Below are 25,171 nucleotides of genomic sequence, written 5' to 3'. Positions count from 1 at the left end.
GCCTACCCGCAGAATCCTGCCTACCCCCCACGAAATCCTGTGAACCCCCCACAGAATCCTGCCTACCCACAAAACCCAGGCTACCAGCCACAAAATCCCGCCTTCCCAGCACAACATCCTGGCTATCCTGTTCGGAACCCCAGCAACCCACACGACCCGAGCTGGGCTCAGCCGTGGAAGCCAAAGAACCCCAAGCTCAAGACGAAGCACGTGGCAGGAGCGGCTGTGGCGGGGGCTGTGGTGGGGGCAGCGGGCGGCTTCCTCATGGGCCGAGCCCTGTCGAACATGCGCTTTCATTTTAACAACCCAGATGAGGAACGGTGGTGGTACGAACACCGCAACCGCTATTCCGATCGCGTTTACTACCCTCAGTACGCACAGCCCGTGCCAGAGGATACCTTTGTGCAAGACTGCTGGAATGTCACTGTGAGGGAGTTCATTGAGCCCAGCGGGAACCAGATGGCTGACGAGATGGAAAGCCGGGTGGTGAGACGAGTGGTGCGTGAGATGTGCATAGAGCAGTACCGGAGCTTCTCGAGCCGTGCCGGCGGAGGCAGCTTGGGCCCTCATGAGAGCAACCCAGCAGGGCCGAGGCCGATCACACCTGGAATGAGGCAGGTGGCCGGGGAAGGAGTCACGGGCCTGGTCGTGGCGGAAGGTGGTGGTCCCCTCTTGGGCAGCTCCTGGTCTGAGATGCATTTCCTGTTGAATGACAGTGATGAGCAACAGTGGTGGAAGGACAACCAGGACCGTTTCAGCCACCAGTTTTACAAGCCGAACTATAGCCAGCCTCTCTCGAAGGAAGCTTTTGTGGATGACTGTGTGAATGTCACCGTGGAAGAGTACCTGAGACCGAGCGGAAACCAGACTGCAGATGAGATGCAAACCAGGGTCGGGACACGAATAATAGAAAAGATGTGCGTCAGATTGTTCCACAGCGTCTTTAGCCTCACAAAGCAAGGTGGGTTTGCCCAGTCTAATAAGCCAGAGGAACCTACCATGCCAGCCTGGATTGGGATGAAGCACTTGGCAGAACCAGCTATCCCTGGTACCGCAGCCGGAGCCAGATGGGGCTCGTCTCCCAAGAGTGCCGCATCTAAGATGGACCACTCTTTCCATGTGGGCAATGCTCTGCATCTCTCCAGCCCCACGATGCGTTTGCTCCTCACGCTGTTCCTGTGTTTCCTGATACCCTGATGTGGCACTCCTCAGCGTCCCTCCTGCTGTTGATCTGGGAAACGTCCAGAAGGTACGAGGTCATCGTAAAACTACAGATCTGTGGAGAACACATTCTCGCTTCTGCATGTTCCTCTTCGGCGGACTATCTTTAGCAGCTGTTATGTGTGCTAGGTACAAACGAACTCAGGCTTTTGTGCATACTTATTCCTTTATAACTCTCTCTCCAACTACCTGCTGGTTCAAAATAATTTATAAGGAAAGAGGCAACTTTTGTAGTGATTGGAGAAAGCCAACAAGAATGAAAGTCTCTGTATTCATAGCTCATTGTGCCTAATTTAACAGAACATGAGCATGCAACCTAATGGAAACACTGGAAAATATATCCTTTGCCAACCAATTCCCATTGCATGGAGCCTTGGGGAGAACATGATTATTTCAAGGGCATGTTTTATCATGTAGTGTGCCATTTTGCATCACTGAAAAAACTTTCAGTTTTGAGAAAAAGGAAGGATTTCCCAATCTTATCTTGCTTTTGTTACTTCTAGCATTTACCAATATGAGGGGTGGGGAAAGAGGAAGCACTAGTGATGCATCCTTCCTATTGCAGCACCATGTGCAATTTCTGTTCCAGTCTCTGCAGTGAGTTGTACAAAATAAGGGTAGAAGAGATAAGCAAAAAACACGGAAGGAGAAGTGCAGATCTATGCTCATACTACATAATGCGCAAAACCTCCTGGGTGCTCCTTGTTAGATCAAATTCAAGGAGCACCATTTCATTGGCTTGCTGCAACAAGGCAAAAAGTGGCTACTATCTGGGGTAAACACCCTATTTGGGGAGCACCCACCTGACCCTATGCTGCATGCCCACTTTAGTGCCTTCACAAACCAGGCTGCTGAGTGGAGAGATGGGGAACTTTGTGGGCTCCTTATAGGAGGCTCATGGAAATAGGATGCATTAAAGCAGGCCACATCAGAGCTGTACAATCATTACCTGAATGTGCCATGATCCATTTTCTTTGGCCAATCAAAAATAAACTGGCTTCCCGTGACTCATAATTTTTCCCTGAACAGGTTCATGTTTGCCCTTTAAGGCCACACAGCACTTTCCGTCTTGTTGAGTCATAACCTGTTACATTTTGGGAAAACATTGCACGGTGAAAAAGCCCCCTTTAATGAATCTGTGGAGGTTCCTTGCTGTCACACATCCTGGTTGTGGCAGCACTCAATGTGTGAATGAATGAGGCCATCTAAGTTCCTGTGCTGGGCAGGATGTGGGGAGGGGTCTTTTCTGGGCCTCTAGAAAAATGCATTTCCTCTTTTTAAAATTGCCTGGTACATCTGTTTACATTTTCAAAAGAGTTAGAAAACTTAACTTGTTTTCTTTGGAACCAGAAGGGACTCAACCTAAATTATTGTATTTGTCCACTGTGATTTCCATGTCTTCAATCATCTAAAGAGAGGAATGATGGAAAGATGGGAGATTGAGAGGACAAGTAACTGACAAGCGGTACTCATAAGATCTTGGAGTAATCGTGGATAATACATGAGCCAACAATACAATGCAGCCGCCAAAAGGGCATCAACAGAAGTATTACTTCCAAATCACGAGAAGTAGTAGTTCCTCTATACTTCTCACTAGTCAGACCTCCTCTGGAATACTGTGCCTAGTTCTGGGCACCAAGATTTAAGAAGATGCAGGAGAATTAGAAAGGGTCCTGAAGAGGGCAACAAAAATGATCCAGGGTTTGGAAACACTGCCCTGTGATAAGAGACTGAGAGAACTGGGCATGCTCAGCCTTGAGAAGAGAAGACTGAGGGGGGACATGATATCACTCTAGAAGTACCTCAAAGAGGAAGGTCAAGATCTCTTCTTGCTCATGCCAGAGTGTAGGACACAGAATAAACAATTTAACTTGCAACTACCCAGATTTAGGCTGGACATCAGGAAAAGCTTCCTCACTGTCAGAGCAATACGACAGTGGAACCAGCTGCCTAGAGAGGTAGGGGGCTCTCCCACACTAGAGACATTCAAGTAGAAACTGGGCAGCCATTGAATGGGATGGTGTAACTTGGTGTCCTGCAACAGCAGAAGGTTGGACTGGATGGCCTTCATGGCCCCTTCCAACTTTGCTGTTCTATGATTCTATAAAGCATCACCTGGTGAATTCTGACATTCTTCAGCACTTCTTCTCACTTCTTCTTTCTAAACAGGAGGCATGTTTTGCACAAATAAAGATGAAAACTTGATAGCATCTCCTAAGTTTTTTTAAAGTTTAAAACTTACTTTTTACTGGGTGGGTAGATGGTGGGGGTTTTTTTGGAGGGGGGTGGCCTAGAGGAGAGGATTAACCCTTCCTCCCCATCCCATTTCCCCAGTCTGAACTTCCTGCTCCAGATGTTACCTGTTCCTCAAGGGAAGACATACAGCCATCTCTTCCCACCGGCTGCCCTGCGCATTATGCACTGGATGTGCTGTGTTGGTGACAGATGAGATTTAAGTCAGGAAAGTGGCACAGGAGGAAGGGAGTGATGTCCCCATCCCATAATGCCACACTCTTGATTTTCAGGCATTTACAAGGATTAGCTAATCTCGCTCTCAGGGGTAGACACACGAGCCCTTCCTTTAACTTCTGTATATTGAGGATGAGTCCATCCAGGAATGCCCTGTGTCTGGGCAGGCCTTGCCCTGCATTTGGACACCCTTCATATGGGGGGCTCCCCCTCCTTGCATGGTAGAGCACCTGCTTTGCACCAAGAAGGTCGCAGGTCCAGTCGCCAGCGTCTCCCATTAGCCCAGGAGAATTTTGCCTGAAAGGACCCAGCCAATGAACATTGGCTGCATGGAGCAGAAGTATGATTCAATATAAGGCAACTTCTTCTTGAGCTCGTGCTGATCCTGGATCTCTCCTATCCTCTTTGGGCTGGCACAGAGATACTCAGGATGCCATCCTGTACGCATTTACCTGGGAGGAAGGCCCACCGAGCTCATTAGGGGCTACATCTGAACTGACATGCATAAAGTTGAGCTGGCCGAGACCGATGCCTAATTGCTCTGCACTACATTCTGGTATGTCCAATGAAGCTCGCTCTCACATATTATACATATACAATGCACATTTCCATAGGCTGCTTTGTCTCCCCAAAGACAGCAGACACACGTCTGAATAAAGATGCCATGAATTCGGCTGCACAGGAATACATTTTCAGAGATGCAGCAGTGCTCTTGTCCTCCATTTCTCGGGGGTGATGCACACATTTTAATGTTTTTATGCTTTCATGTCTGGCAAAACGCCCACGGCAGTGTTTCTCTCAGCCACATCTCCCCGATGTGTTATCAGGTAGTTTGCCTTTGCCTCTTCACATTTGCCAAATGCCTTTGAAGGTGGTGGTGGTGGTGAAATTCTCGCTTCGGGTGTTCACGTTTCCCCTTTTGCTGCACTCTCTGGTGTTTGTCACATGGGTCTGGATACAGTGCAGGATGGGATGAAAGACCGGGTGGAACACCAGTATCGCAGCACTGGAATTGGCCAAACCAGTCAGCAGCTGTGGGTTCCCCTGAAGCAGAAATGCAGTGGCTCAGTGTATCCATGGAAATGAACGGGGGTACATCTGAGACTGGACCCTGGCTTGCCACTCCCCAGACATACCGGGAACCAGAAACTAACTTCAGACTGTAGTTCAGCAAGGGACAAACAAGGAGACCAGATTGAGATATGATGGACAATGTCTGCTTCCTCGTTAGTTTCTGGTGCATTGGCCTGGTGATTGGGCAGTGGGCCCAAGTGCATTGCTCATGAAAAAAAGCCAGAATTCTGACCTATGATCACACCAGGACACATTCTGCTGGTGAAACACAAGTTGGGAGGGTCAAGATGGAGGCGGTGCTGCCCAGAGAACCAGGACAGATGTTCTTATGTATTTTTATGGCTGTTTGAGACACTTACCCTATTAACTTTCTGCAAAAGCCCACAATAAAGCTATGGTTGTTTAACATCCCAGCAAGGCGTGTCTGTCTTACTTTCTATGCTGTCCTGCGCATTAACCAGATATTGAAACACTGGTCATCTAGCCAGATGTGGTGTGGTAGTTTGAGTGCTGGACAGGGAACCTGCGAGGGTTGGGTTCAAGTTTCCACTCAGCCATGAGGCTCCCTGGGTGACTTTGGGCTAGCCACTCACTCTTGTCTTACCTACCTCACAGGGTTGTTGTTGCGATGATAGACTGGAGTGCAGGAGCCACCTTGGGTTCCTTGCAAGAGGGAAAAGGTGGGATATCAATGCAATGCAATGATAACATAGAGGGACATCACCATCATCTCCCCAGCTCTATGGGACAGAGTGCCGTGGCCATGCATGAATCGCCAAAAAGAGGAAATTCCCACGACGACACCAGCTGAAATAAAGTCTGCCTTTGCTAATGCATATGTATCGATGCAAATGCACACTTAATGTTTATGATTTAATTAGCAACGCAGTACATTTTTACATTAGTGTGGAAGATTGTGACTCGGTGACAGATGTCCTTGTTCAGTCTGTTTTCTTAGTGCAGTTCACAATCAACTTCAAGAACTTCTGTTCTGTTTTATTTATTCAGCTATTTATTTTACTCTTTAAACCAGACTGGATCTAGACAGCCCTTCAAACAGAGGAGCATTATCTACCCAATTGGTCCCAGAGACATGAAGCAATCTAATCAGAAACAGCATTATTTTATTTTATTTTATTTTATTTTATTTTATTTTATTTTATTATGTATTATTTATTTTTGCTTGGACTTTAGCGTGTAGCACATGCTGCTCTCTTTGTAAATTCAAGTCTGCCATTCACAGACAGACACTTCCTAATTTCCTGCTCTTTCATCTTGAGAACATAAGACGAGCCCTGCTGGATCAGACCGAGGGCCCAACTAGTCCAGCATTCACTTCACACAGTGGCCAAACAGAAACCCAAAAGTGGGACATGACAGCAACAGTGTCCTCTTGCCCATGTTCTCCAACAGTTGTGTAAACAGGCACTTGGCCCCCGATACTGGAGGTAGCATGGGGCCATCAGGGCCAGTAGCTGTGGGTCACTTCTGTTCCGTGAATTTATCCAGTCCCCCTTTAAAACCATCCAAACTGGTGGTAACCACAGCATCTCGTGGAAGTGACTTCGACAGTTTAACTATGTGCTGGGTGAAGAAGTCTTTGATCTGTTCTGAATCTCCACCAGTTTCGAGAGATCACCCTTTTTTGGTTCTAGCCCAAAGAGAGAGGTAGGGCGATGTCTCCCTCTCTACTTTTTCCACACTGTTCAGAAGTCTGCATACTTCCCCTTTCTCCTAAGACCTGTGCCGAGTCTGCTCAAAGGACTATTCTAGACCATCATTCTGGTCGGGAGGTGGGCCCACAAAGAGGACTTAGTGCAAGCACATCCTCCTGTCCTGGCATAGACAGACACATAGCCTTGGATCATGGAGGCAACATGTAGCAGAGGAAGGCATCCGTTTTTGGTCCAGGCAGTTGATCTTGGTCTCCTCTAGACCTGAAGCCATCTCCTTTCCTGTTATTTTATTTATTTATTTAGAATGTTTGTATGCTGTCCTATCGCATTATCCATTCCATCTACTTGAAAAAAAAGTCAGTGCAGAAGCTGACTTGTCTGGGGCTTGCAGGAGCTGCCTTCCCATGTCATTTGCACCCTATTCACAGCATCTAAGTGCTAGTTCCTGGAAGCTCCTTGCTTCCCAGGGAAATCTCCAGCTTATCTCTGATCTCTGTTTTAATCTCAGAGCAAGCATTAAGGTTCAGAGAAAGATGCTGCTTACTTCCAATGAGGAAGTTAAAGACCTCCTCTTCTTTGTTACATGTTGAATATGAGCTCTGTGCCATCCATTAAAGGTTTATCATGCTGCTTAATGCACCAAGGGCCAAGATTATGGCCCTTAATTAGAATAGCTCTCCGGAACATAAGTAATGGAAGAAGAGGCATCAATGCTGTTAAAGAAATGCAAGGCAAAGGAAGCTGTGTTGGTTGTAAGAGTGGCCTGAAATCATGGCAGGTTTAAAACCTCAATCAGGCCAACTCCGAAGTTCAGAAAAGTGTGTGTAAGCTTTTGATTTTTCCCAAAGCCAAGAGAAAGCGGGGAGAAGTGACTGAGGGTGAAGTGGTGGAATCTGCTTTTTGTCACAAGATGGAATGTGAGCAGCAATTGCAAATATTCAAGGCCTGGGAACAAGTCTGCATGCACTTTGAGACCAGCTCAGCATCTAAGCCCAGTTCAGGCAACTGAAGCCAGAGGAGAGGGAAGTACGCCAACTATCTCCCAACCTCTCCTAGCACGCTTGAACAACAAGCTTTACTGAATGTCTGGCCTTAGTCTGAAGGTCCAGCAAATGTTGTGTACTGAAATCCTGACTCAATGGTTCCTGCATTAGCCGCCATTTGGTTTCTTCCACTCACCTTGCTTAGTTTCCCATCCAGACTGAGGGAGAGGTTTGGAAACTCAAAGGCTTGCAGATTAGTTTCTTATATCAAGGTCTTCCCTGAGGAGGCATAGCCCAGTGCTCTTTTTAGTCACTGGTTTTCAGGGTAGGGGGCGACTACTTAGAGAGAAAATGTGGTGAGTCATGCTTTGGGTGAGCACAGCGAAGTGGTGTAGTGGATGCTGGACTGGGACTCAAGAGACAGAAACATTGGCATTCTGGTCCTCACTCACCTGGGTGACTCACTTTGGGCTGCTCACTGATCCTTAGCTCTGGTCACTGACCCTATGTCAGAGTTTGAGAAGGTAAACTGGAGAGGAAAGGGGCTCTTTGGGGGAAAAGGCAAGTTTTAAATGTAGAAAGCAAATGAAATGGCCGCATATTGAGTCTGTCTGGGGATTATGCATTGTGTTAACTCTGTTCTGTATGCAATTTACAGATCCTTTCGTACTGTTGTCTGTTCATGGACAGACTTGGATTATTCTATGAGGTGCTGCTACTTCCACCAATTTGTACCAGTAGTGAATGAGGTAATGTGTGCTAACGCCCACTCCTCTCGTGAAAATCTAGTTTGCAAGACCATGGAAGCAACAGGACCCAGAAAAAGCAGATCCAGTGAAAAATCAACCTGCTGATTTTACCTTGAACCCTTAACACCTCACCCCATAAATACACATCTTCATTATGTGTGCATGTGTGTGCAAAATAAATTTACAATATTTCAAGCAGACCCAACACAGACATGTCTATTTGCCATGTTTAATTTTACTTAAAATTTATTTTTTTAAAAACCCAGAAAATAACTATTTAAGCACCTGCCAAATTACAAAAGCGTCCTCAAAGCAGTGCATATGACTTCAAAATTCACCATTTTCCTTTTGTGCTTTGCTTTCTCCTAGTTGCACCAAAGCATTAATTTTTAAAGATGAGTCTGCACAATAATCTGCTAGCAAAGTGTACAGCATATATGTTATATCAAGAAAAATTACCCTTTACATTTCCACTACACTTAAAAAATCTCTACTCTCATACAAACACAGTATCATCAGCAAGTCAACCAATGCATGGAATAGCAAAAAACAAAACCCTAAATCAAAAAACAAGCACAACTTAGAAAAACTACAGGCCATCACTACAGGACAGACAGAATTAGAATTCGTGTACTCTTCAATTGGAATGTCTGTCTTAAGTTAAACATGGCATTGTTCCAAGTAGCTAACTGCTGAAATGCATTAACTCTGGTGTGTTCCTAATACCCCTAATTTGGGATTAGGGTTTCTGTATATGAAGTTTAGAACCCACCACTTTTCTCAGGCTTCTGCTAAAGGATTCTTTGCAGGATTACAACTGGCTCTTCTCTAGGTGAGTTTTTCCTTTGCTGCTTTTCTTTGTGTCCCATTACAGAACCACAAAGTAGAAGTGCAAAATACACAAGTTTCTTATAGAATGATTTCCAGATAATGTCAGGCTTTCCTAGATCTGACAAAAAGCTGCAAAAATAGTTGCTAAATGCAGGAAAGCCCTGGCAGATGATAGTGCAAACCATCTGCAAACTTCCATGGAAAAGGAGCATGACTGAACCAAATGCTTCATGTACAGAAGCCCTTAAAGTAATGTCTATTCATGGGCTTCAAGTTTGCACAGAACACCCCATAGATGCAAACTCTGGAATGGCTGTGGTACCAGCAGTTGACCCTTAAAGTTGGTTTCAAAGTTCAACAGGGTCAGCCCAAAAGTCCTTAGTAACTTTGTAAACTGAAAAATCAGCCTCGTGCTAAGACTTACAGAAGCTCAGTGGCATTGGCTGAACTGATAAAGGTCACATAACGTTTGAGCAGGCAATGAGCTGGAATTCTGCTCTCAAGGAAGCACACACCGGTCCTAATGACGTAATCTGGGGGTGCTGCGTGACTTCTGGAATGAAACACAAAGGTCTTCCCGAAGGAAGGTCTACTTACAGCTATACACCAACCATGCTTGTAAAGAGTAATACTTTTGTAGTCTATGATATTTTACATGCTATTGTGACTTCTAAGAATTCATCTATAGACCCCTCTTTCCTCAATCAGTTTTAGTAGTAATAAAATATTTTTCCGTGAAAAAAGGATATTTTATTCAAGTTTCCTCATCCAAAGACAAGAAGTTCAGAGTGTTATAAGCAGCAAATGAGGAACCAAGATGATTTCCTTCAACAGAAGATCAGCTCCGCCTCAACCAACAGGAAGAGAAGGGCTGTACAACCCAAATGGATTCACTGCGACATGAAATGGTGTTGGCAACTATGGGGTTTTCCACAGATGAACAAGCTAATAATTAAAGACTCAGCAACCTACCAGGAGTTCGGGTTGCAACTGACCAGACAGATGGGCAAGTTCACCTAAGAGTACAGGAAGGTGGTTACATGCTTTTATAAGTACATTTGTATGGATCTCCTGATGGATGTCCTAGCCTGCCTGATTATGATCAGAAGCATGACATATACAACAGCCACAATGGTCTGTATCTCTAAACAGGGCAGCCCCATTTGCTAAAACATTGTTTCAGGAGTGTGAGATACTTCTTTGTGGACAAGCCCTCTGCTTCTTGAAATTCCAATCTTTATAGAATACAGAAGGGAGCTTTCACCTTTCCCTTTCTTTCTTGGTAACTACATTCCCAAGGCAGCTTACAATGTGAAATTCACAATTTCTAGGTAACTACATTCCCAAGGCAGCTTACAATTTGAAATTTACAATTTCTCCACTGTGGATAAGAGGAAGAATGAGCCATGTGTATCCTATTCCCTCACCACCCCACACACACACATTTCGTTATGTAAGAACTGGAAAACCTTTCTCTCAAAGCCACCTTTTGTTTAGGATCAATGGCTTAGTGCATTAAAAACAAAACTTGCTGCTAAGATTTCTCGAAGAGCCAGTCCAATGGGGGTAAACTAGCCAAGGACATATTTTTCCATGCAGTCATTATGTTCATGTTTGTTTAAATTAGCTCGATGATCTATGAAGGATGCTATCTCATCCATGGTGAGGTTTTCCCCCACATCTTTCATAACAAAATAGTCTCTTGTCTGATTTCCCTACTATTTTTGTACCACTAAAAAAATCATACATGACTGCAAAAGATAAGTGTGCTCAGCAGAAGCTAGCATGTTGATTAATATTTAGCTCTTAAAGACACTCCACCAAAGGAGTGCAGAAGCAAGACCGCATGGTCCCCCAGGCCCACTGCTTTGTACAGATCTCACCCCTTCTTAGCCCAGATCCACAAGGTGGATGCTGACAGTGCGCGATCTCAGTGTATCAGGAAAGATGCAACCAGTGCGATGAGCAAAAATATGCAAGGGTTGGCAAGCAGCATCGCGACCCCGGATAACAGCCGGTACTGCTCTGTGCACATTTGGTGCACCACGCGTGTGACGACCTTGGCTTCCATTTCGTCTGCTGTTTTGTTCCCGCTGGGCTCGATGTATTCCGTCACGGTGACGTTGGTGCAATCTCTCACAAAGACATCCCGTGAAACCGACTGGTCGTACTTTGGATAGTAAACCTGGTCAGAATAGCGGTTGCGGTTTTCGTACCACCACCGCTCCTCATCCGGGCTGTGGAAATTAAAGCGCATGTTGGACATGGCGGAGCCGAGGAGGATGCCCCCGACCGCGCCCACTGCGGCTCCTCCAAGAGCAGCTCCTGCCACGTGTTTCAGCTTGGTTTTGGGTGGCTTGGGCTTCCATGGCTTGCTGTCATATGGACTGCCTCCCCCATAGCCTCCCCCATAGCCTCCCCCATAGCCAGGGCGGGGGTAGGCAGGATTGTGCTGTGGGTAGCCAGGCTGCTGAGGGTAGCCCGGGTAGCGCTGTGGGTAGCCAGGTTGCTGAGGGTAGCCAGGATTATGTGGGTAGCCAGGATTTTGTGGAGGGTAGCCTGGGGGTCGTGGGGGGTAGGCAGGGTTGTGAGGGTAGCTAGGAGGACGCTGTCCTGTATTCCCACCGCCGCCACTGGGTTTGGGCTTCTTTTTGGAAAGAGAGACTTCAGTCAGAAGCAGGAGAAAGAGAATCGCTAGCCAGCAGCTCATCAGGTGCTTCCCCATGATGGTTGTCCTGTAAGCAAGAATAAAGAAGGAGCCCAATTATATAAAGGACAGACTGAATGTAAATGTAGCTCCGTGCTGCCTAAATTAAGCACCAGTGACGCTAGGAATGAAGTGGTGCAGCCCCCTAGTAGAATGCCTGGAGTTTTGCTCCTGAGGGTCCATGGCGGAAGGGTAGACTCTGGGGGGGGGGGGGGAGAAGAAAACGAATATATGGGGCAGAGGTTGGGAGGAAAGGTCTTCTGGAAAAGGGAGGCAGAAGCAGAGAAGAGGGGTCATGAGGAAGCTGGGGAAAAACCAGGGAAGAGAGCAACAGCTGCCTGCATCTCCTTCAATGAGCAGGAGTTCCACTACCAGCTGACAGTAACTGATGCCTACAGTTCCCTTTCAGTCCCAAATTGCACAAGCCTTAAGACAGCAACTCACGGAGAAGCTATGAACCCCATTTCTCTCCATGTTACTGTTTAAGGGTAGGCAAGTTATAGTCCTCCAGATGTTCTGCTCTATCACTCCCAACACCCTTCTCCACTGGTCAAGCTGTCTATGGCAGGGGGGAGCTGTAGGCCAACACATCTGGAGAGCCCTAAGTTGCCCACCCTGGTTTAGAATCACCTGTTCATTTGTTTTGTTTCTTCCCCCTCCTCTTTCCCCTTTCTTGTTCAACAAACTCCTTTGAGAATTTTTCGCCCTCACACATCCCACTGATCCACAAATCAATAGGTAGAACTTCCATTGGTTAAATCATGTAATCATTGACACATGACCAAGCCTGAGAAAAACCCTCCTTTTTAGAAATCAGCATGTGTGTGTGCATCCTTGAGATGTAGCGGACACTGACCAGGTGCCAGTCCAGAGAAAGCTAGTTGGCGCTTGACGGATAACCACAGCTCTGACAAAGGGCAACTCACACCAGCCCTTCTCCTCTATGTAATAGCAGCCCATCCTCCCCTTCCTTCAGAACATCTTTGGTTCGCAGGTAGGAAAGATCATGGCATTTCAACTTTTTACTTCTGTAAGCTATTGGAAAATGTTCTGTGTTATGTGTAACCCTCTAATGATCGGTGTATAAAAGGGCCAACTGAAGACTGTTCAGGTGTACCATCTGGAACAATCTGTTGGTAGTCAGTTCAACTGTGGGATCATAAGCCTCTGACAATCACACCCTTTCCAGCTACAACTACCAACCAGCAGCAAACTTCTCAGTAGATTGTGCAGAATGGCATTTCGTGAAATGCAAATCTGTATTTCCATAACTAAAAGAGAGTTCTTCTAGTCAGCATTTTAGAAGGGTAATTTAGCAGTAAGGGCCCAGAGGTGTGGGAAGTATTTACAATGCCAGAAGCAAGATGCCAGGAGAGGGATAGGAATTACCATTTTTTGTGATGGTTAATGTGGAAATCCTCTTCATCCCACAGTTGTAGCTTTCTGGAAGCTCTGTGGCCTCTTTTCTTTTGTTGATTCCTTGTTCAGGCTCAAACTTAATTCAAGGCTAGCAGGAGGAGTAAGAACAAACCAGCCAACCTCTTCTTGTTCTGTCATCTGATTTCCTCTTTCTGCCACTTTGAAGGTCTGGACTGGAAGAACCATCCATGCAAACCAAAGGGCTAAATGCTTCAGAACAGAACACGCCTCCCCTACACAGAGCAGCAGTTGAGTGTTTCAGACCACGCAAGCCAAAGGGCTAAATGCTTCAGAACATAGCATGCCTCCCCAACATACAGAGGCAATTGAGTGGCAGTTGAGTGTCAAACCGGCCCTGTTCCAAAAAGCAGAATTCCTGCAACACAAGCAAGAGTGCTGGTGCTTGCTACTTGTCTCTCCCACGTGAGTCCTCTTGCGGTGGAAGCAGCTCACCAAAACAGGGAGCCTCTGTTCGTGGCTCGCTTACTGCTATGCCCGCGTCAGGGTCAAGAGCACATCTTGGCTTCCCATTCTAACATGTTAGTAGAAGAGCAAGCCAGAAATTCTAGCTCAGATGGCCTGGTAAGCAGACCACAAATGGAAATTCCCTGAGTTTTTTCTCTGTCCCTGCTGGTAGGACAAGCCAGACAGAAGCCGTTGAATGGTGTACACTAGCATGCTTACACAGTCATGGGAAGCCAGAATTCTCAGATGTTCCGGCTTGCTGTAATGTGTAAACATGGTTGATGAAAAGGGTTTGCATTTTTGGCACTGGGATTGCCTCTTGCAAGGACTTCCATGGCAGAAGGGAAGGAGAGGCAAAGAGCTCAAGAGAAGAACCGTCCTGCTGCATTAGAGCGAAGGCACATCTCGTCCAGCAGTCGGCTCCCGCAGTGTCCAGCCAGCTGCCTGTGGGAGGTAGGACATGAGCGCCACAGCATTCCACGGCCCCCGTCCCCCAGCAACTGGAGTACAAAGGCATCCTGCCTCCATTCCTGGGGGTAACGGGCATCCTGTTACTCTACTGCTCAATATGCCATTAAGTGGCATGGGATGTGGCCGCATGTGATCTGCATCAAGAGGAAAACCCCGGCATTCCTCTGCAGATGAGTCAGCAAGTGGAACACCTACCTCACCTGGGCAGAGTATGACATATGCCTTTCGTACTAGATTTTCATTTTTCAGGGGCTGGCTGTGTAGAGTGGAACGAGGCAGCCCAGTTCTTGTAAGGAAATTAGCTCAGCATGCAGACCAACAAGCACACCGTGTGCTTTTGAACATGAAGAAACCCATCCCCGTAGATCAAATTTTAGCATGGTGCAAGTCTTGCTTGCCAAGAAAGACTGCTACGTTTTCCAATATTTGCTTGCCAAGGCTGGGCAGCAATCAGGCAGGGAGGGAGGGAAAGATCAAGCAAAATTCCATGGCATGTAGCAGACCACCAAGGGTGTGCTAATAAACTGGATTATTGTTGTTGTTTTGTTTTCCCTAACAAAGTATTTTCTTTTACAGTAGCTCTGCACAAATATTTAAGATTTAACATTTTCTTCTGGCAAGCCAATGTGTTCTTGCTTTCAGTCACAGAAAAAGAGCATGAGGCCAAAATCAGTGTTGTGTTACTTGTTTTTACATTTCATTAGCTGATTCGGCTGCTGTGGTGAGGGTGAGATCAGGACTGGGAAATGGTGGAGAAAGCTGGATTTTCCTTATCACAGCCCTGCCTGGGGGAGATCCTTCCCCATCTCAAGATGTTCTTTCCATTACTGGCCAGATGTACATTGGTGCCATTTGAAGTGGTACTGCTGGCACTGTGTGTGACTTACTGGGATGGCAGGGGAGGGTTAACTCCCTCACTTCCCACACAGTGTGGTCACCAAACAGATCAGATCTCTTTGAAGAGGAAGCTTTTGTTTACAGCTTGGCCAGACTAAACACAATTGTGCCTTCGATAGATGGTGTGGTTTGCCCCCTTTTATGGAAGATGAAATTCTGAATGTTTCCTGGAGCATGATAGAAATGTATATTTATTTAAAACATTTTAATACAACTTCTCCACTTTTAAGAAATATGGAAGTTGTCGATGACAGGATAAGTCAATTGCAGACAAGAAATTTAGGGTTTCTCACATACAATATAAATGTGGCATGATTTTTTATTATCATTAATAGAGCAATAATGTGCCACAGAGGATGGGTGAGGAGTCCGAGGGTGTGGTCGAAGAACCACTCGTCTGGTGGACCGCTGGCCTCCTGCCACCTCTGATGCTCCTGCCACCCCTGATGCTGGTGGAAACCACCTTGATCTCCCACTGTCAGTAGTGGGGACAAAGCCTCAGATCAGTCATGCTGGTTCAGACCAAGGGTCCAACCTACCCCAGCATTCTAGTAACGCTATGGCCAAGGAGATGCCCATGGGAAGCCACAGGCAGGATGTATGAGCAATGGCCTGCAACTGCCCATGTTCCTCAGCAACTGGGTGGCAACAAGAAGTATATAAAGAGGGCACCTTGACTTTGGATTGAACTCCCCAGAGAGGCTCGCCTGGTGCCCTCTTTATATACTTTTCAAGGCCTTTTTATTTCACCGGTATTTTAACTGCTGATCTGTTTTTAATGGTATTTTTAATAGAATGTAGTACGCCTTTCATGAAATCATCAGTTCTGGTAAGACGAGGTGGGTGAGCTTTTACTGTTTTACTGTGTTATTTGGTTTTTGTGCTTTTATACTGCTTTTATATGATTTTATTGTTGTAACCCACCCGAGGAGTCAGGCGGCTACTAGGGTGGGTTAGAAATGAAATAAACTACATTCACTGCTGTGCTTAGGCATATCGCTTCTGATATTGGAGGCCACATAGATCAGGGCTCATCCTCCCTCCAGGAATATGTTCAATCTCCTCTTAAAGCCATCCATTTTCATCCAGTGCAATGGCCACTGCGTGTTGCCAGTCCCACAACTGTTGTGGGGCAAATGATGGACATTCAAGTGACAAGAGGGGGTAGACCGCCCATTCCAACCTCATCTCCCTGTTTCCCAGCATGCCTCGAACAGCCCCGGAAACATGCTGGTCCTGGGGAAATGGTTTGCCATGGTGGTTAATGGGATGTGGGAACCCAACCCACAAGAGCTGTCTGAAACGCAATTGTTGTCAGCACCTGTTTGAAGCTGATGCATGAGGCAGCCTTCCCCAAGCCGAGCCTCTCCAGGTGGTTGGGACTACAGTTCCCATCACCCTCAGCCAACATGGCAAATGGTTTGGAAATGATGGAAGTTGTCGTCCATCAGGAAAGGGAAGGCTTATGTAAACTCTCAAGAGGATAGATGGGGTTGCCAAACTGGATCAAAACTGCTTTTAGCGGCTGGCATGCTTCAAATACATTAATTCTCGGAGCGCTATTTCCCAGCAGATTACATTTATATACAGCCAGAAATGTGCAAGATGCTGGACAGAATGTACAAGTCAAGCCAAGGATCCCATTTTTATCATTACGTTTTTACCTCACTATTCCCCCCCCCCTTTGTTAGCAATGCAAGGCTGTTTAGGTGCTGCTCCTCCTTTACATTTATTTTCACAAGAACCCTGCAAGCTAGGTCAGGCTGAGAGGCGGTGGCTGGGCCAAAGTCACCCAGTGTCATAGCTGAGTGGGGACTAGAAGCTGGATTTTCTATACCCCTGAGCAAAAGTCCAACTATGATCCCACAGCTGCTCTCTGTGTTGGAGGAATTATATCCAAACTAAACAGAGGCGGTGCCAAGTGGAGTTGGTACCAATGTTTCATCATTTTGAAAATGAGACCTACAGATGTGCCAGCGGAAGCCAGATAATAATCGAGTCAAGCACTTAAATATTTTTCCAGTTTCAATTCAAGCCCAAGCTGTTAGAAGATCAATCTTATATACACTTTTCTCGGGAACTCAGTAGGAGTTACTTCAGTGTGGGCAGACCCACGATTGCGCTATCTGTACCTGCCGATACAGATAAACATGCTTCTTTGGAAAACCTCAAGGGTATCTTTGAAGAGCATAAAAGTAAATTCAAGGTACTAAAAGGAAATGCATTCTTTGACCATGGATCCTTCTGTAGTGAAGCACTCACACAGAAGAGGGAGGTAGCAGCAGCCTTGAATACCCATATTGCAGCAGTACAAAAATAAATTTAGGAAAATAAATGCTTCTTTGTCGAACTGACCCAAAGACAGCCCGGTGAGAACTGAGCATGCCCATGAACTACTGCTGCTGCTGCTGTTGGAAAGAACAGAAAATCAGGCGGGAAGGGGAATGGATTGGAGTATCCTGGAAGAGGGCATGGTTGGCTGGCTAAATGGAAGGTGCATCACATATGGCAGCATTTTGGTGCAGTGCCCCATTTGGTGGGCATTCAGCTGGGCTCACTCTGTAGTACAGGCATGTCCAAAGTCCGGCCCGGGGGCCAATCGTGGCCCATTTTCAAATTTCGAGCGGCCCGCAGCCTCTTCTCCCCTCCGGCTCAGCCTGTCACTCATCCCCGCCGGCCGGCGTTTTTCCCTTCACCGCACAGCGGTTCCAGCAGCTGTCCCCTGCTGCCTCCTGCTCCTTCAAGGCTGGTGGTTATATTTCACCAGAAGATGGCAGTAGACCTGAGTCAGCACCCTCGCCGCGTGACCCTTGTGACACAAGGCTTGTGAGCCCATTTCTAAAATGGCGGCTGTAACTAAAAAAAGGAAAGTTGACAGCGAGGGCTGCTGCTTCCAGGACAAGTGGGAATTGGAGTATTTTTTCACTGAAATATGAAACAACTGTGTCTGCCTAATTTGCCAAGAGACAAATAGAATGGAATTCAATATCAAGAGGCACTATCAGATGAAACATGCTAACTACAACAAGCTAACTGGGAACGAACGCAGCGAAAAATTGAAGGAACTGGAAGCTGCTTTAACGGCACAGCAGCGCTTTTTCACAAGAGCCCGTGAGTCAAATGAAAATGCCACAAAGGCGAGCTACGAGGTGGCAATGCTGATTGCCAAGCACTGCAAACCTTTTACTGAGGGTGAATTTATTAAAGACTGTGTGATGAAAATGGTGGAGAAAATTTGTCCTGAGAAGAAGCAAGAGTTTGCCAATGTTTGCCTGGCTTGTAACACTGTGGTACAGAGAATTGAAGACGTTTCATCTGATATTAAGAGACAGTTAGAAGCAAAAGGAGTGGAGTTTGACTTTTTTTCGTTAGTCTGCGACTTTTTTTCGTTAGTCTGTTAGTCTGCAACGAAAGCACGGATGCATCTGACACCGCTCAGTTATTGATTTTTTTGAGAGGAGTGGACAATGACATGAACGTGAGTGAAGAGCTACTTGACCTCCAGAGCCTTAAGGACCAAACAAGAGGAACAGATTTGTTACTGTTTGTTTCGCCGAAGATGACATGAAACTACCATGGAATAAAGTGACAGGGAGTATTACGGATGGTGCACCTGCCATGGCTGGCAAGCGAAGTGGATTATCAACCCTAGTCTGTAACAAAGTCAGCGAAGGAGGCAAAGCTATAAAACTCCACTGTATTATTCACCAACAAGTTCTCTGTGCCAAACATCTGAAATATGATCATGTTATGAAACCGGTGATGAAGGATATTAATTATATTCGCTCCAAAGCCCTGTGCCACTGCCAGTTTCAACAGTTTCTACTCGACATCCAGGCTGAATACAGAGTTGTTGTGTATCACAACGAGGTACAATGGCTCAGTCGGGGGTCTGCACTGCAGCGCTTCTACTCTCTTAGGGAGGAAATCGGACAATTCTTGGCAAAAAAGGGACAACCGATGCCAGAGCTATCTGATCCTGTTTGGCTGGCTGATTTTGAATTTTTAGTTGACATAACACAACATCTGAACGTGCTGAACACGAGCCTTCAGGGGCAAAATGCAGTGGTAAGCCAACTGTATTCACATATCAAAGCCTTTGGGACCAAGCTGCTACTTTTCCAAAAGCACCTATCACAAATGCAGCCCAATACCACACATTTCCCATCGCTGCAGGAAATAATAACCAGTTTTCCACAGAACAATATGAGTGCGCAAAAAGGAGGTATGAAGCAGACATCTCATCTCTGGCTGAGGAGTTGCAACAGCGCTTTCGGGATTTTGCAGCTATTGAAAAAGAGATCACGCTTTTTTCATCTCCTTTCTCTGTGGACCCTGATGACGCTCCGGACCACCTGCAGCTGGAGCTCATTGAGCTGCAGTGTGACACCACAGTGTCGCAGTCGGCACCAACAGCTCCCTCTTGTCAACTTTTACTGCCAGCTGGATAAAGACAGGTTCCAAGAGATTCGAACATTTGCTAAGAAAATGCTGAGCTTGTTTGGTTTGACATACTTGTGCGAGAAGACATTCTCGGTTATGAACATTAACAAGAACCACGTGAGGACGAGACTAAGTGACTTTCACCTGCGTGACATCTTGCACACCAAAACCACTGTTTTTGAGCCAGACTGGCCTATATAATGCAGTCGAGATCTCAGTATCACCCTTCACATTAGTGCATTTAAGTTATTTGTTTAGTCTTTCATAAAATAGTTCATTTGCATTTAATGTTAATGGTTCAAAGAATGTCAGGCTGAATGGTCGGCCCCTACACATTTTCACCTCACCAAATCTGGCCCTCCTTGCAAGAAGTTTGGACACCCCTGCTGTAGTATATGCACTTAGGACTGCAGCTTTCATGCCAACATGAATCAGTGAGGGTTGCCAAATTACATCAAAGAACATCGGAGCTCCAGGCCTATCAGTGCTGTGAAACATCCAGGTTCAAAAGATACATGGAAACAGATTTCAACTGGCTATTGCCACCTAATACTGGCTGTGCTTCATATTATTACAAAGTAACAAGAGCCTTTTCATCCTTAGTGCAAACGAAGGCCCAGCTTTATAGACAAGCTTGAGAGAGGATAAGCACCTCTTAGTTTTGTTCCCTCTCCTCCAAATATGGCTCAGAGAAAGGGAACAATGCATATGCATAGTTTTGATAATTATAGACCACCATGGGTCCCTGGTCTTGCATTGTTTCCTCAATATATGCTTCCTTAATTAATGAGTACATTTTAATTTGGTCATTAAAGTCTATTGAGGTGTTGCATCAGTCAAGTGAACTTATAAGCATCTATTACATATACACTGCCTTTTCTCCAACCTTTCCTTGTTCCTCCCTCCCATTCCTATTTGCACAACCCTGGGAGAGTCAGGGTTTTAAGTGTAGTAACTGTTCAAAGCAAGAGATGTATGGTCAGGGTAGAACAGCCCTTTAATCTAGCTCTGACGGAAACACCCTGCTTCAAAATCTGTGATGAGTGCATTACTTGATGAATCAGTCTGATTAATGCTCTGAGCTTGTTTCCTACATGGTGTTCTTGCGACTGTGGGACAGAGTGTTCCAGCAAAGGCCTGGGGGATGTTGCCCAGGAAAGCTTAGGCATCCAGGCAGTGTGGAGGGAAGGGGCTTCCTTTACTGACTAGGCCCCTATGGAAGTAAAGGAGGACAGGAAACATTTCTGGCTTGGAAATGAGTCTTCACAGTTCTGCAACTTTCTGTGCCTGTTTCTAGACCCATGGCTAGACAGACCACAAAGAAGCACCCAACTGTGTTACGCAGGCATTTCATCCCTTGCTATATCTGTGATCGCAAGTCCCCATTCATTAACTGTAACAAAAGCAGGCTTTGTCTGTCTGTCTGTCTAAAACATGTTTTGACATCTTAAGCATTTACAGTGGCCCAGTCTTTTCCAGGCAGGCAATGCCTCCAACGAGTCATCTCGGGTGGGAGGCAGGGATTTTTGGATGATACAAATGTGATGGCTAGACTAAGAACAGGGAGCAAATGGTCACAGCATGTAACACCAACCCTCGTTGGCTGCCTACATGCTTATGAGCCCAATTTAAGATGCTGATTTTATCCTATGCTGGTTTATCCCCACACAGCTTTGAACCACAATACCTGACAGAGCGCCTAACTGCCATCTACCTAGACACTACAATCAAGATCTGGGGTCTGCCTCAGACTGTCACTTGCAAGGGAGGTTCAGTTGGTAGCAACAAGGTGAAGGGCCTTTTCAGTCGTGGCATGAGCTCCCCACCGAGGGCCACCTGGCACCAACATTCCTATATTTTCAACACCAGGTTAAGACTGTCCTCTACTGCAAAGTATTTATGTAATTTACTGGGGCTTTGCTAATTGCTTAAAAAGGTCCCAAGAGGCACATTGTATAAGCTATTGGGAGTGTTATGTGTGTTCTAAACTTGGTTTTAAATTTTGTACAACTTTTTATGATGTTTTACAAGGTCATGTATTTTATACTGTATGTTAATGTGTAGTTGTAAACCACCTAAAGAGCTTGGTACAGAAGTTAAATTAATAAATCTTGATCCATGAATTGATCCATGTCAATTCTAAATTGATGTCTGGTATCAGGAATGGACCGGATGAGACCAAACAAGCACAAGTTTAATCCAGAAAAAAAGTGTTTTGTTTAGTCATAAGGCTGATCAGGGAATAGCAGCCTGGGCTGAGTTGAGTTACATCCCTCCTGTAGATCCAGACTTGCGCTTTGGGGGTCCTGTTGGGCTTGGTCCTGATGTCCAGGACACAGAAATAGCCAGGAGATGCTTTGGCCAGCTGAGACTAGTGTGCCCCTCACACCCATTCCTAAAGGTGGCTCACTCAGGGGGCCTTCTTGGCTAACCTGGTGCGATTAAAAACAAACAGACAAACAATCTGGCTGTGGCTGGTTACACATGGCTACTGTAGTAGTAGTCAGTTTATTGTGTTTAGCCACAGGCCATTACAATTTTACATAACCAAAGCAACAGTTTAGCAGATAAAACCACAGAACTAATGTATACAAAACATGATACTAAAAATGGGCAGGCCATAAATCAGGATGGTTTCCCCTTTGGAGTTTCCCTAGCTCTTATCTTCTTAGCTGCAAAGGTGAAGAGAGGGACTCTGTACGATACATGTGCGCCAGAATCCTATTACAAGAACACAATTTCCTTAGAGTTAGAGTAAGTATTAAAGGCGGGTAGGATGCCAGTCAAGAATTTATCTCTAGGATCACTATATAGTGAGCAATGAATGACGTAATGAGAGAGATTCTTCACTTAAAGTGATCCACAGATACAGAGACGGTGCTCCATTGAGATGTGAGAATATCGTCCAGACAGAAGAGCTGTGTGCATGGTTTGGAATTCAAGGGCTGTAAAGGTTATAGTCATAGTTAATTATTGTGTTTAATTAATTTAGACCAAGGAGCAACTTTGCAACTTGAAATTGATAATCGATCAGTTAGGGCATCTGAATGAAATATCCAGTCTCTAAGAAGAGAATTGTCAACTGTAGCCCCTAAGAGATTGTCAGGGATGGAATATCTATCAATGATAGACTTAGGAAACCTGAGTTGTTTGGGATCTTTTGATAGTAACAAATTAAATGATGTGTGTTCTAAAGAATTGAGACTGGAGGAGCTGTTACTATTCCAATGCTTTATAACTGCTAGGTGGACATGAGCCCCGAGAGAAGGGAGCTCTGTTTCTGCTCTTAGCGAGGCAGCCAAGGACCCCCTAGATAGGGCAAGTATAGGCCTTAGAAAGAGATGTTGAATTATCTCCAGGCTAGATAGAACGTCCTTGTTCCATTCCTATACTTTGATTCCATATAGAAGGTGGGGTACAACTTTGGTCTTGAATACCTTAAATGCAGGATCTATCAAGTATCCACCCTTGGTATGGAAGAAATGCAAGAGTGACCCTACAATCCTAAGTGCTGTGAATTTGTCAGTTTCCAATTTAAGGTGTCCCTAAAAGAAACCCCCAGGAAGTGAGACAACAAAGTACACCCCTCTTTTATTTCCTTCCACTGGTAGGCAAAGTCTGGCTTGTTTAGGACTCCTTTATCATATAACTGGGCCTCTATTGGGCTGGTTACTTCTAATCCTTTTATTAGTTTTACTATTGAGTCACCATCCTATTTTACAGTACTTTAACACAATCTTGTATTGTTCTGATTAATTTTAATTGTACCTGTAAGCTACTGTGGGTGCCATTTTTGGCAGAAAGACAGGGTACAATTGAAACATGTAATAACAATCCCTACCAACAGAGCTTTCTTTTAACAATCGTTACTCCCTCTTGGGAGTAACCCACCTACCTTGTTTCCCTGAAAATAAGACCTAACTGGAAAATAAGCCTTAGTATGATTTTTTAGGATGCTCGTAACATAAGCCCTACCCCCAAAATAAGCCCCAGTTAAGATCATCAGCCAGACAGACACATTTAGTACATCCATCACAACACAATTTGGAGTTTGGAGAATTATGACAATGTTCCAGAAGAAGATGACATGACTGTATTTGAATAAATCTAGATTTTTGTACATGAATAAATGTAGATTGTTGTACATGAAAAAATAAGACATCACCAGAAAATAAGCCCTAATTTTGGAGCAAAAATTAATATAAGACCCGGTCTTATTTTTGAGGAAATACGGTAGTACCTTCCCATTACTTCTGCAGTGTTACACTTGAATATGGGATGTGGTCACCGACTGTATTCTGCCTGGCTATTGTGCTCCTTTAATTTTCATATTTATTTATAGATGATGTTGAGGACCCTGGCCTGCTTATTCCACAGTGGGTGGCTTTTTCTGGGTCATGCAGATTTCAGAGACCCGTGAAACAGTTTTCATCTTTTCTGGGATGGGGGAAAGGTGAGCGGGTGACTCTGCACTAGTATGCATTAGTAGAAGTACAATGGCAAAAATGGCATTTCCTCAATGGGAGGAAACCGAATGAAAGACACCAGAGAATCCACAAAATATAGATGGCCTGGATTGAGCAAAATCTACACCTCTCTTGTAAGAGCAGGGGTTAGATGGGCAAATCAGCTTCTTACCTTAAAAGAAATATTGTGCACGGGCTTGAATTACTGTAGTTATCATTCCATTAGTAAATTCATTGCCTGAGTTTTACTCTCTGGGGAAAACACTATCAAGGCAATGAGCTGCATCAGCCGCAGATTCCTGACCATAGAAAGCAAGACTCCATCCACCCACCTTCCGGAAACATGGAGAGGAGGTACGCACGGGGATGCTTGCGGGGTGGGGGGCGGATGATGAAGCGGGTGGGAGACATTCGTTGCTATGCAGCTTCGCATGCTCCGGAAGCATCTCCGCTTCTCCCGCCAGCGCTGGAGGCGCAGGGAGGGCTGCTCTCCAGCGCCAGCGCGCCGCGCACCCACCCGGCCGTGGCACGGCAGCCGCGGGAGGCTATTTTTAGCCTCCCCAACAAGCGGCGCATTGAGTCCGGCTCAGCCGGGCTCTGACGCACGCCGCGCAGGCGGCGGACGAGGCTCGTCCTCGGGGGGACCCGCCCGCCAGAGCCAAGCCCGAAGCGCCCCTCGCCAAGCCCGAAGCGCCCGGTCCCCGCCGCGCTCACCGCCGCCTCTGCCCTCAGGAGCGACGCCGCGCCCGGCCGGTTGCGCCGTCCGTTCCGCGAGACCCACGGGCTCGCGAGGCTCCGCTCGGCCGCGAGCGCTTCTGCCCCGACTCGTGCGCGCGCGCGCGCGTGGCCCGGCGCGTCCGCGCTCCACCTGGCGCCGGCGACACGATTGGCCCATCCACGCGGGGGCCGGGGCGAGAGACGAGGCGAGGGGCGGAGCTGCGCGCGCCGCGCCCGCGCCTGGCTCCCCGGGGCGCGGCTCGTGGTCCTTCCCCGAGGCGAGCGCCGCCGAGGCCGGTGGACGTGCTGGGAGGGCGCAGGAGCGCAGCCTCACCGTGGGGCTCGCTCCCAGGCGGGGGTGCTGACGGTGGCAGCCTCAACCTCGCAGCCCCTTGGCAACCTATTCCCCCGCTCCCCATGCACTGATGTCATCATGATTACACTGGGTTTATGCTCACGATCCTCTTCTCCGTTTTATCTTTGCAACACCAACCCTAAGGAGGTTAGGCTGAGAATGTGTGACGGGCTCATGTCATTCAGGAACGCCATGGCTCGCCGGTCCCGGATCTCTCAGGTCCCCAGG

The 25,171-nt window shown here is 46.4% G+C and overlaps 2 protein-coding genes across 5 annotated transcripts in view; one reads left to right on the top strand and one right to left on the bottom strand.

The window, feature by feature from the left end:
• Positions 1 to 1,698, top strand: part of LOC123027094 — a 10,926-nt gene extending 9,228 nt beyond the window's left edge. For both annotated transcript variants that reach the window (XM_044437500.1, XM_044437499.1), the window contains exon 3: positions 10 to 1,698. In XM_044437500.1, the coding sequence (XP_044293435.1) occupies positions 10 to 1,197 (1,188 nt within the window). In that variant the 3' untranslated portion in view covers positions 1,198 to 1,698. The remainder of the gene's footprint in view (positions 1 to 9) is intronic.
• A 6,691-nt stretch (positions 1,699 to 8,389) lies between these two features.
• LOC123027095 (major prion protein homolog) lies at positions 8,390 to 24,688 on the bottom strand. 3 transcript variants are annotated; one of them, XM_044437501.1, is made up of 2 exons: positions 24,586 to 24,688; positions 8,390 to 11,738 (listed from the first exon to the last, which is right to left on the bottom strand). In XM_044437501.1, exon 2 carries the CDS (start codon positions 11,726 to 11,728, stop codon positions 10,934 to 10,936), a length of 795 nt encoding a protein of 264 aa, XP_044293436.1. In that variant the 5' UTR covers positions 11,729 to 11,738; positions 24,586 to 24,688; the 3' UTR covers positions 8,390 to 10,933. The 3 variants fall into 3 exon arrangements, with proteins under 3 accessions (XP_044293436.1, XP_044293437.1, XP_044293438.1); XM_044437502.1 differs by lacking the exon at positions 24,586 to 24,688 and adding an exon at positions 24,044 to 24,236; XM_044437503.1 differs by lacking the exon at positions 24,586 to 24,688 and adding an exon at positions 13,100 to 14,057.
• Between the last annotated feature and the right edge of the window lie 483 nt (positions 24,689 to 25,171).

The sequence above is a fragment of the Varanus komodoensis genome, unplaced genomic scaffold (genome assembly GCF_004798865.1).
Source record: "Varanus komodoensis strain SLA01 unplaced genomic scaffold, ASM479886v1 scaffold30, whole genome shotgun sequence".
In the NCBI taxonomy this organism is placed as follows: domain Eukaryota; kingdom Metazoa; phylum Chordata; class Lepidosauria; order Squamata; family Varanidae; genus Varanus; species Varanus komodoensis.
Note: the sequence above shows the minus strand (reverse complement) of the source record. Positions and strands in the feature narration are given on the sequence as shown.

Bases quoted from the DNA above. Each gene is read 5' to 3' on its own strand.
- LOC123027095 (XM_044437501.1), bottom strand. From the start codon at position 11,728: ATGGGGAAGCACCTGATGAGCTGCTGGCTAGCGATTCTCTTTCTCCTG.